The 21728-nt window shown below is 37.4% G+C and overlaps 1 protein-coding gene across 2 annotated transcripts in view; it reads right to left on the reverse strand.

The window, feature by feature from the left end:
- Positions 1-868: 868 nt before the first annotated feature.
- Positions 869-21728, reverse strand: part of LOC150093585 (uncharacterized) — an 83134-nt gene continuing 62274 nt past the window's right edge. For both annotated transcript variants that reach the window (XM_090413105.1, XM_090413104.1), the window contains exon 6: positions 869-1532. In XM_090413105.1, coding sequence (XP_090269231.1) covers positions 901-1532 — 632 coding nt within the window. In that variant the 3' untranslated portion in view covers positions 869-900. The remainder of the gene's footprint in view (positions 1533-21728) is intronic.

Raw genomic sequence — 21728 nt, forward strand, 5'->3', positions numbered from 1 at the left:
AACTTCTTTCCAAAGAATCAATTTGTATCCAGGCAAAAGTTTAGTGCAGAACATGCTTTGCTGAACTTTTCATTTCACTGAGGGAATTTAATCCCCACCATCAGCCAATCAGAGATAACTGGCTAAAACTCTCAATAAACGGCATCCAGAGAGAGTGGCACCACCCTACGTTTCCTAACCTTAACACAGTATATTATTGTCTGAAATACTGTGAGTTCTACAGTCAATTTTGTTGAGTTTATGGGATGAAAAACAAGAGTTTCAAGGAGAAAAAAGACGGATGCTGGTATCAGATATCAACTAACTCGGGAAGCAGTCGAAGAAAGGCATAGAAAAATTCTTCTGATCGATAACTGGAATCTAGCTTAGAATGGTATTTCTAAGTAGGTATTATTTCTAATCAGGTATTTTTACCGTGTTATAATCGACTGAATTACTGAAGACATAACTGTTGATTAGTTTTATGATAAGAAAAATTATAATTATATTAATTTAGTGGTGTAGTGTTATTCTGTTATAGTATTGATTAAGATCTGATATAAAATGAAGGACAATATAATAAGTTTAGATTTCTGATGTTATTGTACACTGGGATGAAACAAGGGTATTAGTTCCATGAGTTTCAAAGCATACCCATTTTTGATAAGCTGGGAAGAACCATTAATTTTTTTTCTTCAAGGAGTGATCAATATTTTTCTGTAAAAATAAAGTTATCTGCTTCACAGAAGATAACTTTGTTTTTACAGCATTTGTTTACCATGTCTATCAGCTGGCATTAAATGCATAAATTATCATCAAGTGTATTTGATGATAATTTATGTATTTGATGCCAGCTGAGAATAAGGAAATAATGGAAAGTTAGTTGTTTTCTAGAACGGAATTTATTCATCTAGTAATTTATCAAGAGATTGGGTCACTCTGGCAGATAAAATGACATTTGATGCTGTAGCAACTGTAATCGTGGTAAAGATATTTGTCCCACTTTGTCATAACAACACAGTCTTGCAATCCACTTCTTTGAGAATCTTGTTCTGAAGGTTCTCCTACATCCCAAGCAAAAAACACTGCTTCGTCTCCATTGCTGTCTCTCCAAATACCTTCCTCTTTTATATCATTTATTCCAGTCCATAAACATATAACTTCAAGTTCGCTCAACAGACTTCTAATGAAATGAAATGTATTTTGATTCTTGATTACTAGAGGGCGTAGCGGAGGTTGGCACAATTCTTGGATATTTTCTCCTTTGGCTTCTTCCTTGGTAAGGCTATAACATTCTCCATTATGAGGAAACTGATTTTCCCGGCATTTGATACGTGTGTCTTCCTCATCTATATGAACATTTTCAGGATGTCCAATACTAACAAGGTCATGTTCAATCTTTTCCTGAGCATGTTCAGCATTTTCATGGGCATGTTCTTTATGTTCGTGGCCATGTTCCTTATGTTCGTGGCCATGCATCTTATGTTTATGGACATGTTCCTTATGTTCAGGAGGCTGTTCAGCATTCTCATGTAATTGCTTGGCCTTGTTATCTACAGAATCAAAAATGAAATAATAATGAGAATAATCTCTTATCTTAATTTAGAGCTGTACCAAGTTAGACGAAAAAGAGCAAGATGCAACTTTTATGTTAAACTTACAACTTGATAGTTAGATATTTGTATCATAATGTATCGTAACAAAGAAATCAAATTTTTTTTAAATAATTGCTATTTCGTCCGTGTTCTAATGAACTATTTTGAATAACTGATAGAAACATTTAATGTAGAATTGGTCAAATTTGAAACTTACATGCGAATTTAAATAATTTTATTATTATTATTATTAGAATTATTTGGGCACCACAGAATTCACAGATTCAATCTTCAGTTTAAGATTGAGAGCCCATTTCACCAAGCACTAACGATTATTCAACAAATCCTGTCATATCTGGTCTTGAACTAATTCCCAGATATAACCAACTTCGGTAACTCATTCCAATCATTCACTGATGCTCTCCAAGCAAAAAATTACTGTTCACGCCCTGGCTAACTGCACACTTCTTCAATTTTCGGAGATAGTCCATGGTTAATTCTACACACACTAGTCAACCACGGAATATTTTTCACTGTATCCATCCTATAAATCTGTTAAGCAACTTAAATGTCTCTCACATATCCTCCTTTTTCTGCCAATCAACCAAATTCTGAAACCCACAAATCTTAAATCTAACCTCATAAGGGACATTCTATGCCCTGTCAGTATGTTGCAGAACACTGCTGATTTTGAATGCCTCTTAGTTAGATGATATAATAATACTGGATCTACGCATGCCAGCAACTGAATTACAACCTTTATTCAAATATACATAGTCATGCAGCGTATTTCCAAAATACTTGGTCACGTGCATCACCACGTGTTCTTGGCAACTACTTAAGGATGCTGCTTTTCAGTAATAGTCAACAGTGTTGATCCCAATGGGAAACAACAAAGGATCTTTCGGAGTTTGAGAAAGGGCTTATATGGATGCTCGTCTGGCTGAAGTCACGAAATTAAAAACAGTAGAGCTGACTGACTTCTTAATAGGTGAGATAGCTCCAGTGTTTAATCAGTGGAAAACTAACCTGCATGCTTGTTTAAGAGGCATGACTGTGGTTCTAAAACAGTCAGTCAGGATCGAGATCGTTGTCGTCTGAGAAGGCTTGTATGGACAAACAGAACTTCTTGTGTGAAGCAATTGACCGAAGCATTTAATGAAGGCTGTTCTTGACCCATATCTCACCAAAGGTTGTGCAGGGAATTGAAGAGGATAAGTATTGGCAGTTGCATGCCTATACAGAAACCACTGATTTCTGCAAAGCACCAGAAAGTTCGTCTACGGTGGCGTCAGGAATACCGTGACAGGACAACAGAAGACTGGAAAAAATCATGTGGTCCAATCAGTCAGTGCCCCTTGTTCTGTGCTGAAGGTAGCCAGAGTGGCAGCAGCTCCCATGAAGCAATGAACCCAGCTTGCCTTGTAAACACAACTCAAGTTTCTAGAGGTGGTGTCATGCAGGTCATATGTCTTCCAAGGAATATCTGAACATTGTTGCCGATTAAGTCCATCCTGCAATGTTGACTTTTTATTTAGTAGGTAACGGTTGTTTCATGGTCGACAATGGTCATCGCGCAGGAATTGTCAGCAGTGGTTCAGCGAGCGTGCCAGCGACTTCCACCATCTTTCCTGGCCACCACAAAGCCAGGATCTGAAACGCGTTGAGAACGTATGAGACTTGTTAGAAAAACACATCCGGGAGCAACGTCCTCTTACTTAAAATCTGAGTCAATTAAATGACAGTCTGGTGAACGCCTGGAAAATTGTGCATGCAGATTCAATCGAACACGATGTGGAATCAATGCCAAACCGCATATGTGCTGTAATTCCGACTAAAGGAGGTCGAACACAGTATTAAATAAAAGTTTCTAAATCAGTGGGCAGTATGTCTATTTGAAGTTTCTCTTTAGAAGGAAGGGGGGGGGTGACAAACTCCTAGTTCTGTGTTATGATGTGTTTTAATAATGAAAATGCTCCTTTCGACAACTGCTCGGTACAGCTCTAATCATTTATAATCATTGTAATCATTTTCAACAATAACACCAAAAATTCCAACATTTCGTTATTTTGTTAATTTATGCATCATTTTGAAAGAAAAAAGTTATTTTTCTGCAGGAGAAAACTAGTTTAATCACAAATCTGTTTATATATTAATTTATTCTTTTGGTTATATATATATATATATATATATATATATATATTTCAAAAAAAAAAAAAATATATATATATATATAAAATTTCCAGTTTGTTTATTTAAATAATTCAATGTTTATTAGTATTCCTTTCCTTTATAAATACCTGAAGAAGGCTGCTATATGCCGAAACTAGTAGTATTTATCATTAAAATCTTTATTATGTTATCTCGGTCTTGGAGTCATTAAATCTATTTTTTGAAATGTATAACAACCGAGTAAAAACTAATCGCCACATATATATATATATATATATATATATATATATATATATATATGCATGGAGGTTCATTTACTCGGTTGTTAAACATATTTTTTAAAAGAATTGAATGACATAAACCGAGAGAAAGGAAAAAGTTTTAATAGTATCACACGACTAATTTCGGCTTTTTACAACCTTCTTCAGGTGTTTTTATACAAGAAAAGAAAAAACATTAAACATTGAAGATAAAAACTGTAAACAGCACAGGAAAGTCACTATACATATTTAACGTGAAAACGTTGTAGTTAACGTATTCAAAGCTGTTCTTTCGTTGGTCACATTATTGAGTGAGTGTGTGCGTATAGCAGCTTGTGAGCGCCAGTATTTGATCACAGCGGAATGACAGTCTGGGAGGTTGTAGCTCACTGAGGAGACCTCAAAAAAGGTTGAAGCCGGTCTGGGTAGTGACCCCCACCCATAATGCATTGCAGTATACATCTTCTAGTGAGATGTGCTTTACATTATGGGAAAATACTAAGAATAGTGATCAGATCTTTACCCACCTTTACAATGAGTTGCCCTGGTGTTGTACCATCTTTAGACATGAACTTTGTTTCAGGCGCAAACTTAATTGTTTGCATATTTGGGATTAGGAGTTAAAATAACCAAGTTTATAAAATAACTTGGTTATCCTAATATATATATATATATATATATATATATATATATATATATTGGGTTTTTATATATAAATTATATATATTATATAATTTATAAAATAAAATTTATCTACGAATTAGATTCGAATGGTTCACTCCCATTACTGAACCTTCTACTAACTAAGGAATCGGGTAAATTAAAAGTGTAATTTCAAAAGCCTACACCTAATGAAAGATATCTACGTCTCATTCCACTACTTATAGACCTTAAAAATTGGGTATGATTTCCACACTAGGAGCAAGAGCCCGCCAACTCATTATTGACAAGAATGAAGCAGCCAAAGAAATTCAACATTTAAGAAGCGCTTTCCTTCAAAATGGTTATAATGACCACATCATTTCCAGAATATTCAACTGACATGAAACCAGAGAAATTTCTCATGAAGAAGAAAACCGAGGATTCATTACACTTCCATATATTAACTATACTTCCATAAAACTAGCAAAAATACTTAAGGAATATAAAATCAGTGTAGTATTTATCCCTTTTATCGAAATGAGATCACTACTCCGATCCACGAAAACTCGACATAGCCGACTTCAATATCCGAGTGTTTACCAGCTATGGTGCAATTGCTGGTCATCTTACTAAGGACAGGCAAAAAAAATAATTGAACAACGTATTGAAGAACACGGTCAAGATATTGAATACCATAGGAGTGAAACCTGCTTTGTTATCACATGTGCTCTCTTCAGCTGACCCTAAAGACACATCAAGTTTTATGGGATAAATCGGAACTATTACACCATTGTTATGATACAACAGAGAGAAAAATCTGGAGGTATTTGGAAATAGCATTAGATCCTAAACATCTACATATTAACCAAAGTATTAACTTGTATGAGTAATTCCTACCTAGCCTTCATTAGCCAAAACACGTTCACGTGAATGTGTAAACACACAGAACATTCTGAACAATTAGAAATATTTTAAAATGACATCAGTCTCTTATATAACTGCATAACAGTTGCTGCATTTATCAGTCTTTACTGTTTTGTCTTCTAGTTTGTATGTTTACACCTGATGAAATCCTGTGCAATTAGCACGAAACGTCGCGTTCTTCATTAAAATAAACGCTATTACTTATTTCGGTGTTCTGCCTTATAAACTTTAGTTGCATATATATAAAAATTAGCTAACGCATTTTATTCCCCTATAGGGAGTTGGTTTTAACTAACTTTTGGAGACTGAGGAGGGTAGTTCAATCGCCACCGGCAGCCAATCAGAGATAGCTGGGCTAAGACTATTACTAATTATAACTTGCATCCGGTGAAGAGAGGCGGATGACAAGTGCTCCATCTCGTGGTCCCTAATCCTAACAATATGTTTACTGTATGAGAATAGTGTAAGCTCTACGGTCGATTTTCTTGAATTTACGAGACGAAAAACCCGAGTTTCCGGGAGAAAAAAAACAGCCTTGTCATGCTAGAGATATATTGCATAAATATTGAAGCATTATCCAAAACTACTCTTTAAACGTCTTTCTCGGTTACATGGTTCTGATGTTTCACTCTACGGTGTCCCAGAGAAATTCGATCGGATTTAAACTCGGATGAGTGTTCCTCGAGCCATGACTGGGTGGTTGTTGCCAGTTGGGGCCGCGAATTGTACTGCTGAAACAGACCATTGGTTGCATGAAAGTGTGTAGGTGACCAGCCAGCACATTCTGATAGCTCACACCGTTTAAGGAGCTCTCCAGACACATTAAGGGACCTATACTGTATCACATGAGAAGGCTTTCCAAAGAGCCACCATCTCCTTGAACAGAGACGATCTGGCACGATGGGGCGATATCCTCATGTTGTAGAAGCCACACCAGCGCCCTCCTGTCAACTCAATACAACTGATAACGGGATTCCTCAGACCACACGACTCTGGTCCACTCGCAGAGATCCAGTTTTGATGATCCCGACACCAGGCGAGGCGCAATGCCCGATAACGAGTTGTCAATAGTGGTACACGATTAGGACATCGGCTCCCATGGTATGCCATACCTTTCACTCGCTTATGCTGCTTGGGCGTCCGATTGAAATTGAATGTGATTTGTGCCACCGTATGGTTGGTCTTGGTCTGCCACCACTTGCTCTCTGGACGCTAGTACGTCCGTTAATGGTATACTCGCGGTAGACACTTGATACGGTTGCGCTCGAGAATCTTAGGTTCTTACTACTTGGGCGACAGATTGACCCATCTGCCTTGCGCAGATAATACGTGCTATCAACTGTCTGCGTTCGGTTTGGATAGGATTCACTCTGCATGGGGGGGGGGGGGTTTGCCAGTGTCAATATACACTATCAATATACACTATCTACTAATAACTGTCCTACACTTTAGCAATTTAGAACTGAAACCAGCAGTCGAATCCTAATATCGGGTATTATGTTCACTTATTATCACCACCTCCTGCGCCTTTTGAGGAAGGTTTCCTACCATTGTGCGGCAGACATCACGTGGAATTTGTCTCTATTTCTCCAGCAAAGTAGCGCCGAGTTCAGCGAGACATCGAGGGCATGCTTTGTAAACGGAGGCTATTTATTGCTACCGTTATTATTATTTATAATTTCCTTTCTTACTCTACAACTGCTTACTATTGTTTACCACCTTCCATATTTATTAGTCATATGCCTATGAACACTGAAAAATTTATTTGCCAGACAGTTCCATCAGTATATCAAATATTCGGCATAAGACTCAATAAAACTTCCGGTAGATCTCTCTCTCTCTCTTTCTTACTAGCGTAAGTTCCTTCAACAAAGTTTACATAAACAGTCGTTAAGTAATAAAACTGCGCTTTTAATGCCTTAGTTGTTTCCCGCTCACAGGTCCGAGTTATTTAGAAACAGTGCAGTTGTAAAATAATGGATCAGGCAGAACTCTTTTAACAAATAATTAAAACACATTTATTTACATATAATACATGAATTATACAATGGGGAGATTGCTTTCTCTATCTATTTATAAAATCTCTAAGATGAAATTAGAACCCTTTTACTTCAAGATTAAATAATCTGTTTAACTCAAAAACTTATGTACTCTCTGCTTAAAATTTGAACTTATTAAACTTCTAGTATACTCGCAAAGAGGTTAGCTAACTCTTTGTTAAGTTATTTTTATATCAACTTCCAACATGCCAATTGATTCTCTTAAAGACACTTCTTATTACTATTGAACAATCTCTTAAAAGTCCATCTACAACCTACTATGAGAGGGAATATACAAGTTTTGTACACTTACAAAAGACTCTGCATCGCATATTCAGTTAAAAGTCTTTCACTATAGTCTTATGGCATTTCTTTCATCTCAGATCTCGAGTTCCCCTTCAGGAATGTCTGGCATTCAGCAGTATCTCATCGGGAAAATGGTGGGCTGTGGACTGCGACCGGCAAAAGGTTGTTCTCCCACGGCGAAAAAGCAAATCTGCCGAGCCAAGTTGCTTCGGGTAATTTACATCGCCTTATTTCCTCTGCTTGGGCTCTCCGTAAGGCCTGGAAAACTGGCTTTTCTATCTGCCGTTTCCAGTAGCTCTAACTGCTGCCTCCAATGACCGTAATTGCCGCTAACTGACTCTCTAATGGACTCCTGAATCTGTTCCCTCTCTCTCTCTCTCTCTCTGGCGATGACTGGAAGTCCCTCCTGCTCGGCTGTCTCTTTTTATTATGCCTACTCTCAGACCTTGCACGAAGGGTTGTAACCCCCTAAGAATTCGGCATGACTCTTTCATTTTCTTTTAAGTTCAACCCGTTCTTTGTTCTCGTCCGTGCACCCTTTTAATCTTAAGTTGCCGGCCAGCTGAAAGTTGTTTGAACCTTTTAGACTGACTTTGGAGGTGTTTATGTGCAGAGCTTGTAAGCACTTTCTCTTATGTATGAGGAAGTGCTTACAAGCACTTTCTCATACATAAAAATCGTAAACAACTTTTCTTATGCCCTCATAGAGAGCTATTACACAAGGTTCCAGCGGCAAAACATTGCCTCTGTTTTTAACACTCTAAAATATTCTTGTTAAAGGAGTATATACAGTTAATTTCCAAAGGGTTATTTACAATAATATCTAGCATAAAATATCGATAAAAGTCGATATTTTATGCGATGTAAAGAGCTTTGGAATTTTTAAGTTACATCGAGTTTTTTACAGCTTCTCTGGACTTCAATTGCCACTCTAATTTGTACCACAGCTGTTCGATGGTGTTGAGGTCAGGACTCTGCACAGGCCAGGACAGTTGTTTAACACCCATCTCTTCATACCATTCCATAATAGATGCAGCTTTGTGGCATGGGGCATTGTCGGCAACACAGGTCCGTTCCATGAAAACTCCACAGTGTAGGCAGCACCTGATTAACCAGAATATCAAAGTACTGAGCTGCTTTCATGGAACCACAGACAACGATCAGTGGTCCCATTCCAGACCAGCTGAATGCACCTGCACACCAGTACTCCTCCTCCACCACCACCACCACCACTAAACTTTACTGTGGGTACAACACACTGTGGTAACAAACGTTCACCAGACTGCCTCCCCACCCACACCTTGTCATCAGACTGGAAAAAGGTGAACCTTATTATTAATTATATGAAGAGCCAAAGGCTTCAATTCGACCTAAACTTATTTAAGTTAAGGGATAACACACCCCATATTGTTTCATGCCGAATATAGTAAATATATATATTAAAGTTCGGCGAGTCCAAGCGTAAGCAAATACCTGGATAGTGCTACAACTGACCCTTTAGGGAGTGCAACACTGAGGCAACTCATGGTAAGGGTGGAGCAAGCTCCGATGACTATTCTTGATATTTCCCCATAATGTAAAACCCAGCTCCTAGGAGCTGTATTACTGTTCTACATTATGAGAGAAGGTCACTACCCAGAACGGTTTCAACCTTTATTGAGGTCTCATCAGTGAGTAGGTAGACCTAGAAATACCAAGTTTGTAGCAAACAGAACTTGCATATACCCTACTATGAGAATAGGTATTTGCTTACGCTTGGACTCGCTGAACTTTATATATTTACTATATTCGGCATGAAACTCTTTGAGTTTCTTATTCGGCTCTAAAACAATATGGGATGTAATATCCCTTAACTTAAATAAGTTTAGGTCATCGAATTGAAGCCTTTGGCTCTTCATATAATTAATAATTTATTAGGACACCTTCTTGGCAATTCTCATAGTGGGGTATATGTAAGTTTTGTTTGCTACAAACTTGGTATTTCTAGGTCTACCTACTCACTGATGAGACCTCAATAAAAGTTGAAACCGGTCTGGGTAGTGATCTTCTCTCACTCATAATGTAGAACAGCAATACAGCTCTTAGGAGCTGGGTTTCACATTATGGGGAAATATCAAGAATAGTGATCGGAGCATGCTCCACCCTTACCATAAGTTTCCTCAGTATTGCACTCCCTACAGGTCAGTTGTAACACTATCCAGGTATTTGCTTACGCTTGGACTCGTCGAACTTTATATATTTACTATATTCGGCATGAAACTCTTTGAGTTTCTTATTCGGCTATGAAACAATATAGGATGTAATATCCCTTAACTTAAATAAACAGGTGAACCTTGATTCATCACTTCACAGTACTGTTCAATTTCCACTGGTCATTTGTCCAGTTCACACGTCTTTGCACCATGCCAGACAAGACGCGTCGTTCGTTGTTGTGATGTTCGGTTTGTGTGCCGCTGCTCTTCCGTGGAAATCTAGTAAATGGAGTTCTTTTCGTACAGTATTAGTGTTTACCATGAGCGCACCTAGCAATGATACCGTTCGTACCTTGCGAGTTGAAAGACAACGCTGGCCGGAGTTGCTTTCGTACTGTTGCGATGCGATCGCTCTGGCGATCAGGCCACTAGAACGGAAGCATCAAGGAAGCTGTTGAGATTATACGGCCGCTGCTTCCTACGCTGCACCATTCAAGTGTAACGTGCGAGCACCAAATCGTCTGCAGACGTGCTTTGAAGAGCAGCCACCATACTGCGATCTATTGAGACTCATCCTCTGAATGGAGCTTTGGCTCGACACCCTAAGGCCATCATGATTTACTCTGAATCACAATTATAATTTGAGAATAATATTTACGGAAACTTTCTAAGTAGGAGGGGTGATAGCTGCTAAGTGAGGTTAGACGTAAGTTAGGATATAAGCTAAGCAGGGGATATTGACCATTAGCATGGCGAACAGTAACAGAAATTTAGGCCGATGAGGCTAATGTATTATATCTGTTAATTGCGTGTGTGCTTGCAATTGTACTTGTTTTGCAGAATGAAAAACCTGATTTTTCGAGAGGAAAAACCTATCTGAACTCTACAGTTTCGAGGTGTGATGAAAAGACAGTTACACACACACACACACACACACACACACACACACACACACACACACACACACACACACACACACACACGCACGCACGCACGCACGCACGCACGCACGCACGCACGCACGCACGCACGCACGCACGCACACACACACACACACACACACACACACACACACACACACACACACACACACACACACACACACACACACACACACACACACACACACACACACTTTTGTGTAAATCGCCTGTGTTTTCCTTGTTAGTTTAAACCGTTGTATGAAAAAAAAAAAAAACTAGTTTCGGGAGGGAAAATTCTTCCACATACGTATGAAACTTTTAACTGAAAAACTCTGATAAGGGTTTTCGACTTATTCGAATGCAGATCTTTCCAATAAAAGGGTGCTGTCGATCTACGGAGGATCTTGAGGAAGACTTCTAGATCCTTTATGGCCATAAAAGTCATTCAGGTAAGCTGTGCCCGAACATCTCTCTCTCTCTCTCTTTTCAGAGGAAATTATAATTTTATTCATAACGTATGAATGGCTTGATAAAAACAGTGAAATGTATATTTTTACTCTTTCTTCTTATAAGTACTTTTTTTTTTCACTTACCTACTTGTCGGAGATGCTTATGCACTTGACACGTTGGTAATTCTGACCAGTTACCGAATTTTTGGCACACTATAATATCAGGACCATTCATAACCATTCCGTCTACACATGTAAGACGGCATTTGCTATCCTTAAAGTTACTGCAGTTGCCGATTATCTGAACACCAGAGGGCAGATCTATGTCAAAACAAATTTTTTTCGCTTTACAGACAGGGAAATCTGTCCACTTTCTTGATTTCAGGCAAGTGACAGTACTTGGTCCCTTTCTTTCCATTCCTTCAATACACTTAACGGGACATCGAAAGCCAATTTTCCTGCTGCAAAAATGACTAAATATAACACCGTCGGCAAATGCTGGGGGCTCACAGCGATCTGATGTTATATAATGCGTTTCAGTAGCGGATATCTTGCTAATACATGTAGGTAATGATGACCATTTTCCTGATCGTTCACATGTTACAAATTCAGCTCCTTTTAAAATTAACCCGCTGCGACAACCAAGATGACACGTAGTACCTTCCTCAGAACTACATTTCCCCAATAATATAATATCTGCAGGAAGATTTAATGTTTCGCATTTATTTAGACGGCTGCAATATGGAAAAGCCGACCACTCTCCAGAAGAAAGACAAGCTATTCTGTTTGATCCTTTTAAGTGAAATCCTACAGAACAACCTACATGGCAAACGGTATTTAAAATCATGTAGCAGTCTTTCTGAAGGATTACATGGCTCGGTAACTTAGGATTAGCACACGTAGTAACGGTATTGTGTGCCGTAGAATTTTTAGCAAGAATCTTATGAATGCATGCAGGGACTTTAGTCCATTCACCTGTAGATTGACAACGAATTATAGAAGAGCCATTTGTAGTCATTCCTCCTAAACAATTAACATAGCAAATGCTTCTCGCACTTTGAGAACAACTTCCTAGTAAACGTTGGCCAGGAAGGAGAGGAGGTTTAGGACAACGTATTGTTGGAACACATTTTGGAGTTTTTGTCCATTCTTTCGATAGTTGACACGTTATGCTTGTAGGACCAATGATTGCCATTTGCGTTCCTACGCACTCCAGTTTACATACTGAGCCAAATGTACATTTACATATACCTACTATTACGAGATTCTCCGGAAGTTCTGGCTGCGGACATATAATTTTTGGTTGCTGTACTCGTTTATTAATGGATACTTCTGGATGTTTTTGTTGTAGGAATGATAGAGGAATGCAACTTGGCATTGGTGACCACGTTCCAAAGGATCTGCAAGTTATTATCGAAGGGCCATAAAGGAAGAGCTCATCCTCACACCATAAATGACATTTAGAACCCAAATTGACAGGATTTGGGCAGTCACCTACAACTGAAACATGTGGTGGAAGTTTAGGAAACCTACATATATGAATTAATGGTTGCTCAATACAACGGGGCATTGGGCTCCACGTTTTCGAAGGCAAACACATAATAACTTCTGAACCTTGACGAATCATTGGAGGTTGGCAGTCCACTAGACATTCTGAGCCAACAAGATAGCTGCAGATTTTTACAAGAATGGCTCCATGTGAAAGCCTAGGTTTCAAGCATGTCGAAAATTCACTGTGTCTCTGCGACAAATGAGAACACTTGGGAAGAGAGGTCCATTTTCCTGAAGAAAGACATCTAATGGAACTAGGTCCATTCAGTTTAAAACCAGGATGACACGTTGTTTCACATACACTGTTAACGGTCATAATACAAGTACCCTTAATTCTGACATAACTATCAAGTTTTGGCAAACTGCAGACCTGTCTTGAAACAATATTTTTAGTAACAGGCGAAAGACAGAAAGGTATTGGGGCCCAATTTCCAGATGGAAGGCAGAGCATCTCTGTGATCCAAATAAATTTACCACGACCAACTTGGCAACCAATTTTGCATATTGCTCCAGGCAGAACAGAACAATCTTCCAATAATACCACCCCAAGTGGTAATTGTGATTCCTGGCACATTTTCAAAGTTCGTTCATTTGGAAAAATGCATTTTGGATATTCTGTCCATCTACCCTTCATGCATGTAATAAATTTTGGACCACTTAAGTACATTCCTCTGCAAGCTAACCTACAAGATGAGCCTTCACTAGTTTTGCAGGATCCCACTAAATAGAGACCAGGAAGGAGTTGAGGGTATGAGCAATGGGCAATATATTTTCTTTCAAAAGATTGTACACATATTGGTATTTCTGTCCATTGCCCCGATTCAGTGCAAGATATCGTTCTGGGGCCACTTAAAAATCCGTCTTGACACCCTACCAGGCACACTGATCCTACTAAGGTGCTACATTCATCTAATAATATTACATAGGAAGGTAATGCTGGTTCGAAACAAGTCGACCTTCTAACATTCATGCTGGTTTTCAAATTATTCGGAATATAATTTATACAGCTTGGAAGATCACTCCATTGGTTATCAGTTTTACATGTGATTATATCTGGTCCACTTCGTATCATGCCATCGGCACATTCTACATGGCAACTAGTTCCAATCTTAGTATCGCAGTCTTCTAATAACTGAAGTCCATATGAAAAACGAGGTTCAGGACAATACATGAAACTAAACTCGTCTGAAACAATAGGCACACATTCTGGATACTGAGTCCATTGACCTGAAGAGAGACAAGAAATACTATTTCCACCCTTCATTAGCAATCCTTTTTTACAGCTTACAGCGCATGTATCTCCAGGTTTTCCGTTACATTTCTGAGTAAACATAAGATTATTAGGGAGAGAAGAGTTGTTGCAGTGTACTGAATTAGTTTTGCACGTTGGTAATGTTGACCATCTTTTTGTAGAAAGACAGGTTATAGTATTAGGGCCAATTAAATGCGATCCATCTATGCATGTAACAGAACAAACTTCTCCTGGCTCTCTTCTGCAATTATTTAATATTACCACTTCTCGAGGAATGTGACTGGAAGGACAGCCATCAACAATGCGCACTGAGCTGCATAGTAAATCTTCTGACCAACTATTTGAAGGCAAACAGTAAACAAAATATGGTCCTCTGACGTCTGCTCCATCCCAACAACCTACAGAACATTTACTTCCAATATTACGTCTACAGTGTCTCAAGAGAAGACCATTTTGTGGCAGTTTTAGAAGAGGGCATACATATTTGACACACTTTGGTAATTCACTCCACTCTCCAGTCTCTAAGCATATTATGTAATTAGGCCCTTGAATTTTTAGATCATCGCTACATTTCAGTTCGCAAGAAATTCCCTTAAAACCTATGCAGTCGGTAGCAAGCAGTATAGTCTCAGGTAAAAGTGGACCAGGACAACTATACGTCAATAAGTCCATTGAAATCTTTACACACAAAAATCGTATAGACCACGTGTTTTGTACTATGCATGTTATAACAGGATCACCTTGAAGAAGAAATCCTCTTTCACAAACTGCGATACAAGAAGATCCGATTATGTATACACATTCTTCTGCTAATCTAGCTTTAGGTGGAAGAATGGGTTCTACACATGTTAAGTTCTGGATGCTGTCAGCTAACACCTGTGAAGATGAACGAATGCATCTTGGTAAAGTACTCCACTGTTGCGACGCAAGACACGTCACAGTATCTGATCCATCTAATCTGAATCCAGGTTTACAACTGACTTGGCAGACAGCTCCTTCAGAAGTTTTGCAGTGGTGAAGGAGCATATTATATGGTAACTGTAGTTCGCCACACTCTCCTCTCATATTTGGAGATTGGTTTCCATCGCATTTGGGGAGGACTGACCATTTTCCAGACGCCAAGCACTTGACAGTTTTCTTCCAGACTATCATATTTTTTTTAAAGCAAGTTACAGTGCATTCTTCTGAAACTCTAGTACATTGTCCTTGTAGAGTTGCTCCAGGAGGTAGCCGCAACGGTGAACAAGACCTATTTCCATCTTCTTCTTCTTCTTCGTCTTCTTCAGAAATAAGTTGCTTCTCCACACAAACAGGCAGCGTTGACCATTCGTTAGAGGGCAAACACATTACTGTTCTGGAGCCAACTAGAATCTTATCATCCGCGCATTGTAATCGACAAACACTCCCTATAATGGCTTCACAAGTGCTTTCTGCTAGTATAAGACTTTTGGAAAGAGTTAGAGGTGGACACGTTGAATTCCATTTTTTAAAATTTTCACAAATTGGAAGAGACGGAAAATGCCCAGGTGGCAGACAGTATACTATGTGTTCCCATATCACTGTATTGTTTACAAGACAGCCCATTAGACAGATTAAAATGTCACGGAAAGGTGTGCACCCCAATGGTTTTATTCCAGTCGGAAGCGTCTGCTTCATGCAACTTTTCACAATATTTTCTGCAAGTAAAGTTTCAGTACTTGTTTGTGAATTAGTGCAAGTGGGAAGATAAGACCATGTTCTGTTATTCAAACAGGTAGTTGTATTTGAATACCCTTTCATAATGTCACCAACTCCGCACTTAACAAGGCATGTTGTTCCAATTTTTCTGTCACAGCCGCTTTCTAGTATCAAGTTACCATGGAGCTCATCAGGACAAAGATTCTTCTCCTCCACACTGAGCTTAGTTCTGTGGCATTTTGGCATTTCAGTCCACTGCCCATTATCAAGACATGTAATAATTCTGGATTCTTCCCTGATGGCGTGTTTCTTACATGCAATGCGACATCTGGCTCCTACTTTATTCTCACACTTTTCGAGAAGCACCAAATCTTTGGGCAATAATTTCAAGGAACAGGTTCTCACTGAAAAATTGCACCGGAACACAAACATTGTTAGTTTAGATCCTTCGCTAGTCTATCTTCAAAGTAGTTTATATAAAGTTCTTTATATATTTCAAAGTGTTGAAATATATAAAGAAGAAAGATGACTTTTTCTTTCTTCTTCCATCTTCTGTTTTTTCTTTTCAGCAATTTAAATATTCCGTATGAGAGAATTAATGATTACTTTTATCATTAGCAAAATCTTCCGATCTGGGAAAATATGCTGAGTGTTTTCAGCTGCTCGAATTCTTTCTTCATTTGGATTTTTTTTTTAAGTTACTATTTCAGGCCGTTGCGTCATATAGTCTGAATAGAGTTTCGGAATGAATAGCATCATTTCTGAAATGTATGTCCTCATTTTGAATTTAGGTATTTAAGAAACAGGACCCCAGCACAATAACTTAGCGATTAAGAGCGATATTCACTCTTAACTATAACACATGATATTCACTTTTCTAAAGGAGTTAAAAGTGAAACAACACGGCAGGAAAAGTAGGCAAAAATCTTTAAGTGAACGATGTCAGAAAGCACATAAAAAATTTTGCCACGTCCTCTTTGTCATTATTGATGACTAAAATATTACATTGCCTAATTGTTGCTGAATAGAAAACACAAAAGATTGTATAAAAAATAATCTTTAACTATTTTAATATGGAGAAATTTTGAATGTTTCGATTCCAGAGAACGTAATTTATTATAACAGAATCAATTACTGAGTTAAATGACGGACAACCAATTTTTATATGCGATCCATCCTGACGATTGACCTTCCATTTAACAAAATGGGAACAGAAACCACATAAAATTACTGAAATTGAAATAAAACTCAATTAATGAAAGCATGTACAGGCACAAATGTTTACAGTATATTCGTCATACTGCAAACTGTGTATTGGTTACACGCTGTAATTGTATGTCTATCATGAACTCATCAAACTGTAAGAAGTTGTGACTGATTGTGAAAAAGAGCACAAGTATTCAATCATTCCAAAGAAATCATTTACTCTATATATAAGAAACAAAGCGAATTTTTACATGAAATGCTAAATTATGAAATAATAATACTTTTCATAATAACATAATTATGAAAAGTATAACGAGTCTTTAATCTACTTTTATTTACTAAGGACGCATTTGTACTATTGCTACCGCATGAATAAAGTTTGTACATTTATTTAGTGTTGTTCATTTCCAAAAAAAGGCATGGGCGAAAGATAAGTGGAAATGAAAGCTGGAGCATCTTTGTAATGTACGAAGAAATAATCATTTCTTCTTGTATTGCAAAATGTTTGTAAATTATGTTGTAATCCCAACTTTCACAATTAGAGATCATTGCAAGACATATCGCAACAATCGGTGATAAAGCTGGCAGAAGTTGATATGCTGTATGTGTTCTCGGTTACTACAACTGACTTTGAACAACGATATGCCTGTATATCCTTTAAGCCTTATGTCACTCGTGCAGTGACTGTGGCTAAGCAACGTATGAGTTCCCATCCACTGATCATAGTGGTTTCTTTTTTTCTTTTCTTCCTCTCGTATATATTTCCTCCCACCCCGATTATGTTTGAAAGGTTAGAAGATAAGTTTAAACAATTAGTTCATAATTAGTAACTGTCAAGCGTGTACTATAAGAGCACAGAAAGTATTAACATGAGATAGTTGTATTCTGAAGAGCGTTAGCTCTTTAAAATAAGTTGAGTCATAAAAGCTAGACATATAATTCAATAAGATCACTTTAGCTTTCATATAATGAGTAATATATTTAGAATTAATTTAATAATGCACAACAGCAACCAATTAATGAAATTAATCCTACATAGCCATTGAGATAATATAATTACTTCGAATCCATTTTTTTTTTTTAATAAATAAAAAGTCTAGGCGGCTGTTGATTTATAATGTTGTTATGTTATGATCCATCGAGTCGTTTCCGACTCCTGGCGACTCCATGAACATACACTGCCCATTCCGATCTGTCCGTGACCATGTCTTTCAGAACCTCCAAGCACACTCCAGTTGCTTCTTTAACTCCATCCACCCATCTAATTCTTGGTCTTCCTCTTCTCCTGCTTCCATCAACTTTAGCAAGCATCCTCATCTTCTCCAGACTGTCATTTGCTCGCATAATATGTCCGAAGTATGACAATTTTTGCTTGATGATCAAAGCTTCGAGGGAGCAATCTGGCTTTATTCTGTCTACCACCGATTTGTTGGTTTGCTTTGCAGTCCATGATATTCTTAGTAAGCGTCTCCAAACCCATAATTCAAATGCATCTGTCTTCCTTCTTTCACTCTTTCTCAGAGTTCAACTTTCACATCCATACAGTACCACAGGGAATACCATTGCTTTCACGATTCTGATTTTTGTTGTGAGGCTAATATCTTTATCTTTAAAGATCTTGCTTAAATTTGTCATTGCTTTTCCGAGTAATAATCTTCTTCTAACTCCTTTGGTACAATAACCATCTTTATCAATTCGAGATCCAAGGAACACAAAATTGTTAACTGCTTCCATTTTCTCCCCATCTACTTCAAAATCATTAAGTTCATATGGTGCCATAACTTTTTGAGGTTAGGTTTAAGACCATATTTAGCACTTTCTTCATTAACTTTCATAATAAGTTCCTTCAAATTTTCTTTGCATTCTGCTAGCAAGGTGGTATCATGGCCACGGTGGAAACAGAGGGATTTGCCTATAGGGCAGAATTCCCGAAATCGTTAGGTGAGATAGTCATTCCCTATTCCTATTCCAATGTGTCAAATAGGTGAAATATTATGAATAAATACTGAGCAAGGATATTTTATTTTTTAAAAATAAAATTTTAATTAAAATTTTATTTTAATTAAAAGAACACTTTTATTTTTTAAAAAAAGGTCAAAAGATTTAATATATTTCCTTGAATATAATATAACAAGTACTTTTAAAAAATGGACATTTATAGCAAATTAGTGGGGCCGAGTGCTGATCTGAATAACCGAGCATTGCGTCTCCTCTCTACAACCAAGAGCACGAGTTTTAATCCCACAGTAGGTAAATAGAGAAGAAAAAAGTGATTTTCGCTTAGTTTTTATTTTATTTTATTTTACTATTGTGTAAGATGGAGAAAAGAAAATGTGATCCTCTATGAGAAGATGAGCATGTTTAAAACAATGCTAATCAAATTTGAATGTAGAGATTAGTTTAAATGTTGATCGTTTACAACTTGGGCTTTTTGGTAGATCGCAACAAATTACGGTTTTAATCTCTAGTTTGAGAAAGAAAAGAAACGAAACGATTGCAATATTGAGTAAGATAATTTCCACTGTCTAAAAATATAGAACAGCTCACACAACCTATGTCATTTATTTTCCACAATTTCAAAAGTACACGTTGTCAAATACGTTTTTAGCATTCCATATGGGCATCCCTAATAATGAATTATTTTTGAAATACTTTTTTTCAGTGGTGTTGCTAGAGCTTTTTCCGCCCCTCTCAATACACACCAAAAATACTACAAAAAGTCAAAACCACGTGTAGCGAAATAAATTAAAACACTATGCTTATTTTTGAAGTAAAACTTTAATCACAATATTCTAAAATGTTATTTTACTTGCTTTTCTGCTAGCAAAATCGTCGATGATATTGGCGAAGTCTATTTCATAGTAATGTAAGTAATTCTTAATCATTTTCATTTAGAAAATCTCCTCTCACAACTAGCAACACTTACAGCAATTGTGAGGAAAATTCGTAGTAGTATTACAATATTTGGAAATGAGTTCTCGACACCATATTTTAGAATTAACTGCAAAAGTTCAAAAAGGTTCAAAGCGTCGGCCGACTACGCCTAGCTACGCCTCTGCTTTTTTTTTTTATGTCCATCCACCTCACAAAATCCTGGATATTTAAAGAGAAACAAACATTCATGCAGTTGAGATTCAAATTCCACGTTCTATAAAGGCTGTAAAACTATAAGCATATTACTATTGCGAGTAGGTCAAAAGTCAAATAAATTACAAAACTAAAAAAAAAAAAAAACTCATGAAAAACTTATCGCACATACAACGAAGTTTTGCCACTTCAAAGTGGCAAAAATAATTATTCTTGACAGCGCTAGAGTTATGAAGAAGCAAACTGATTACAGATTCGTGACGGTTTTCTGCCCATGAATCATCTATAACAGTGTTTCTCAAAGTGTGGTAGGCGTACCCCCGGGAGGTAAGTGAAAGGTCGTTAGGGGGTACGTGGCAATTTTCGGCTATGCATAATTAAAAGAGTAATTATATTTTTCAACAAACAGTGTAATTAGAGACAACCGGTATAGAACGGCAATAACTAATGAATCACACCCCCCTCTCCAATAGAAACAGCTGTATAGACCAAGCAAAACCATATGTTGCCGGTGGAACATATAGTTTTGCTTGACACCACCCCCGTCGTTAACGTGTTAAAACTAAGAAATATATAGTGAATGTGTTTCAGATATTATGGAATTCGGTTGAAGGGAAATAGCATTTCAACTCAACTGTGAAATGCTAATTTGTCTTTGGTTCGCGCGATCTTTTGTTAATACCGGACCATTCATATGCAGTTCTTCGCTGCTCTACGTATCCAAGTCTTTTAAATTACTGGCAATTTTTGCTTGAAATAATGGGAAAGAAGATGACGCTATTTGGGTAGATGACGTTGATGATGCACACAAAGAAACTGTTCTCGATGCCAAAAGTAGTGATAGCAATTAGGAGCTTCTTGGTAAGTCGCACCATTTTCAGTTTTTTTCTGAAAACTTTAGTTTCCGAAAATTCCCGCAAGTATCTCTCAACACGAATTTTTAGCTTTAATTTTGGGAAAAAAGTTAGAGTTATATTCGAGTAAATACAGTATTTATTTTTTAGCTTTCAAATTCTTACGTATGAATCATTGGTTAAAGATTGGATTTATAAAACCCCCAAAAGAAAGCAATATAGCAAATACAAGTAGCTGTAAGCAACAAGAAAACGTTGATATTGCATCAGGAACAAATGAAATTGATAAGAGTGTGTCGTCTGATATCTCTAGAGAAGTTTAAGAATAAATCATATTTTTTGTTTACATGAACATATAAAATCAAATAAAATAAATATTTAATTTTAATTAATATTTTAAATAAATGTATTAATTTTAATTAATTATGGCTTTTTCACACCACGGCGCTTGGCCGCACGAAGGACGACTCGATTTCGAGTCTGGTCGGCGACTAGAGGAAATTTTTCTAAGCCTTTTTTCGACCGGCTCCCGAGTTAGTCGATGTCTGACACAGGCAAGCGGGTTTTTTCTCCTGGAAACTCGGGTTTTTCTTCCCGTAAACTCAAGAAAATCGACCGTA

The sequence above is a fragment of the Typopeltis vanoorti genome, chromosome 23 (genome assembly GCF_054136105.1).
Source record: "Typopeltis vanoorti isolate ZY-2024b chromosome 23, IOZ_Tvanoo_1.0, whole genome shotgun sequence".
NCBI classification, from domain to species: domain Eukaryota; kingdom Metazoa; phylum Arthropoda; class Arachnida; order Uropygi; family Thelyphonidae; genus Typopeltis; species Typopeltis vanoorti.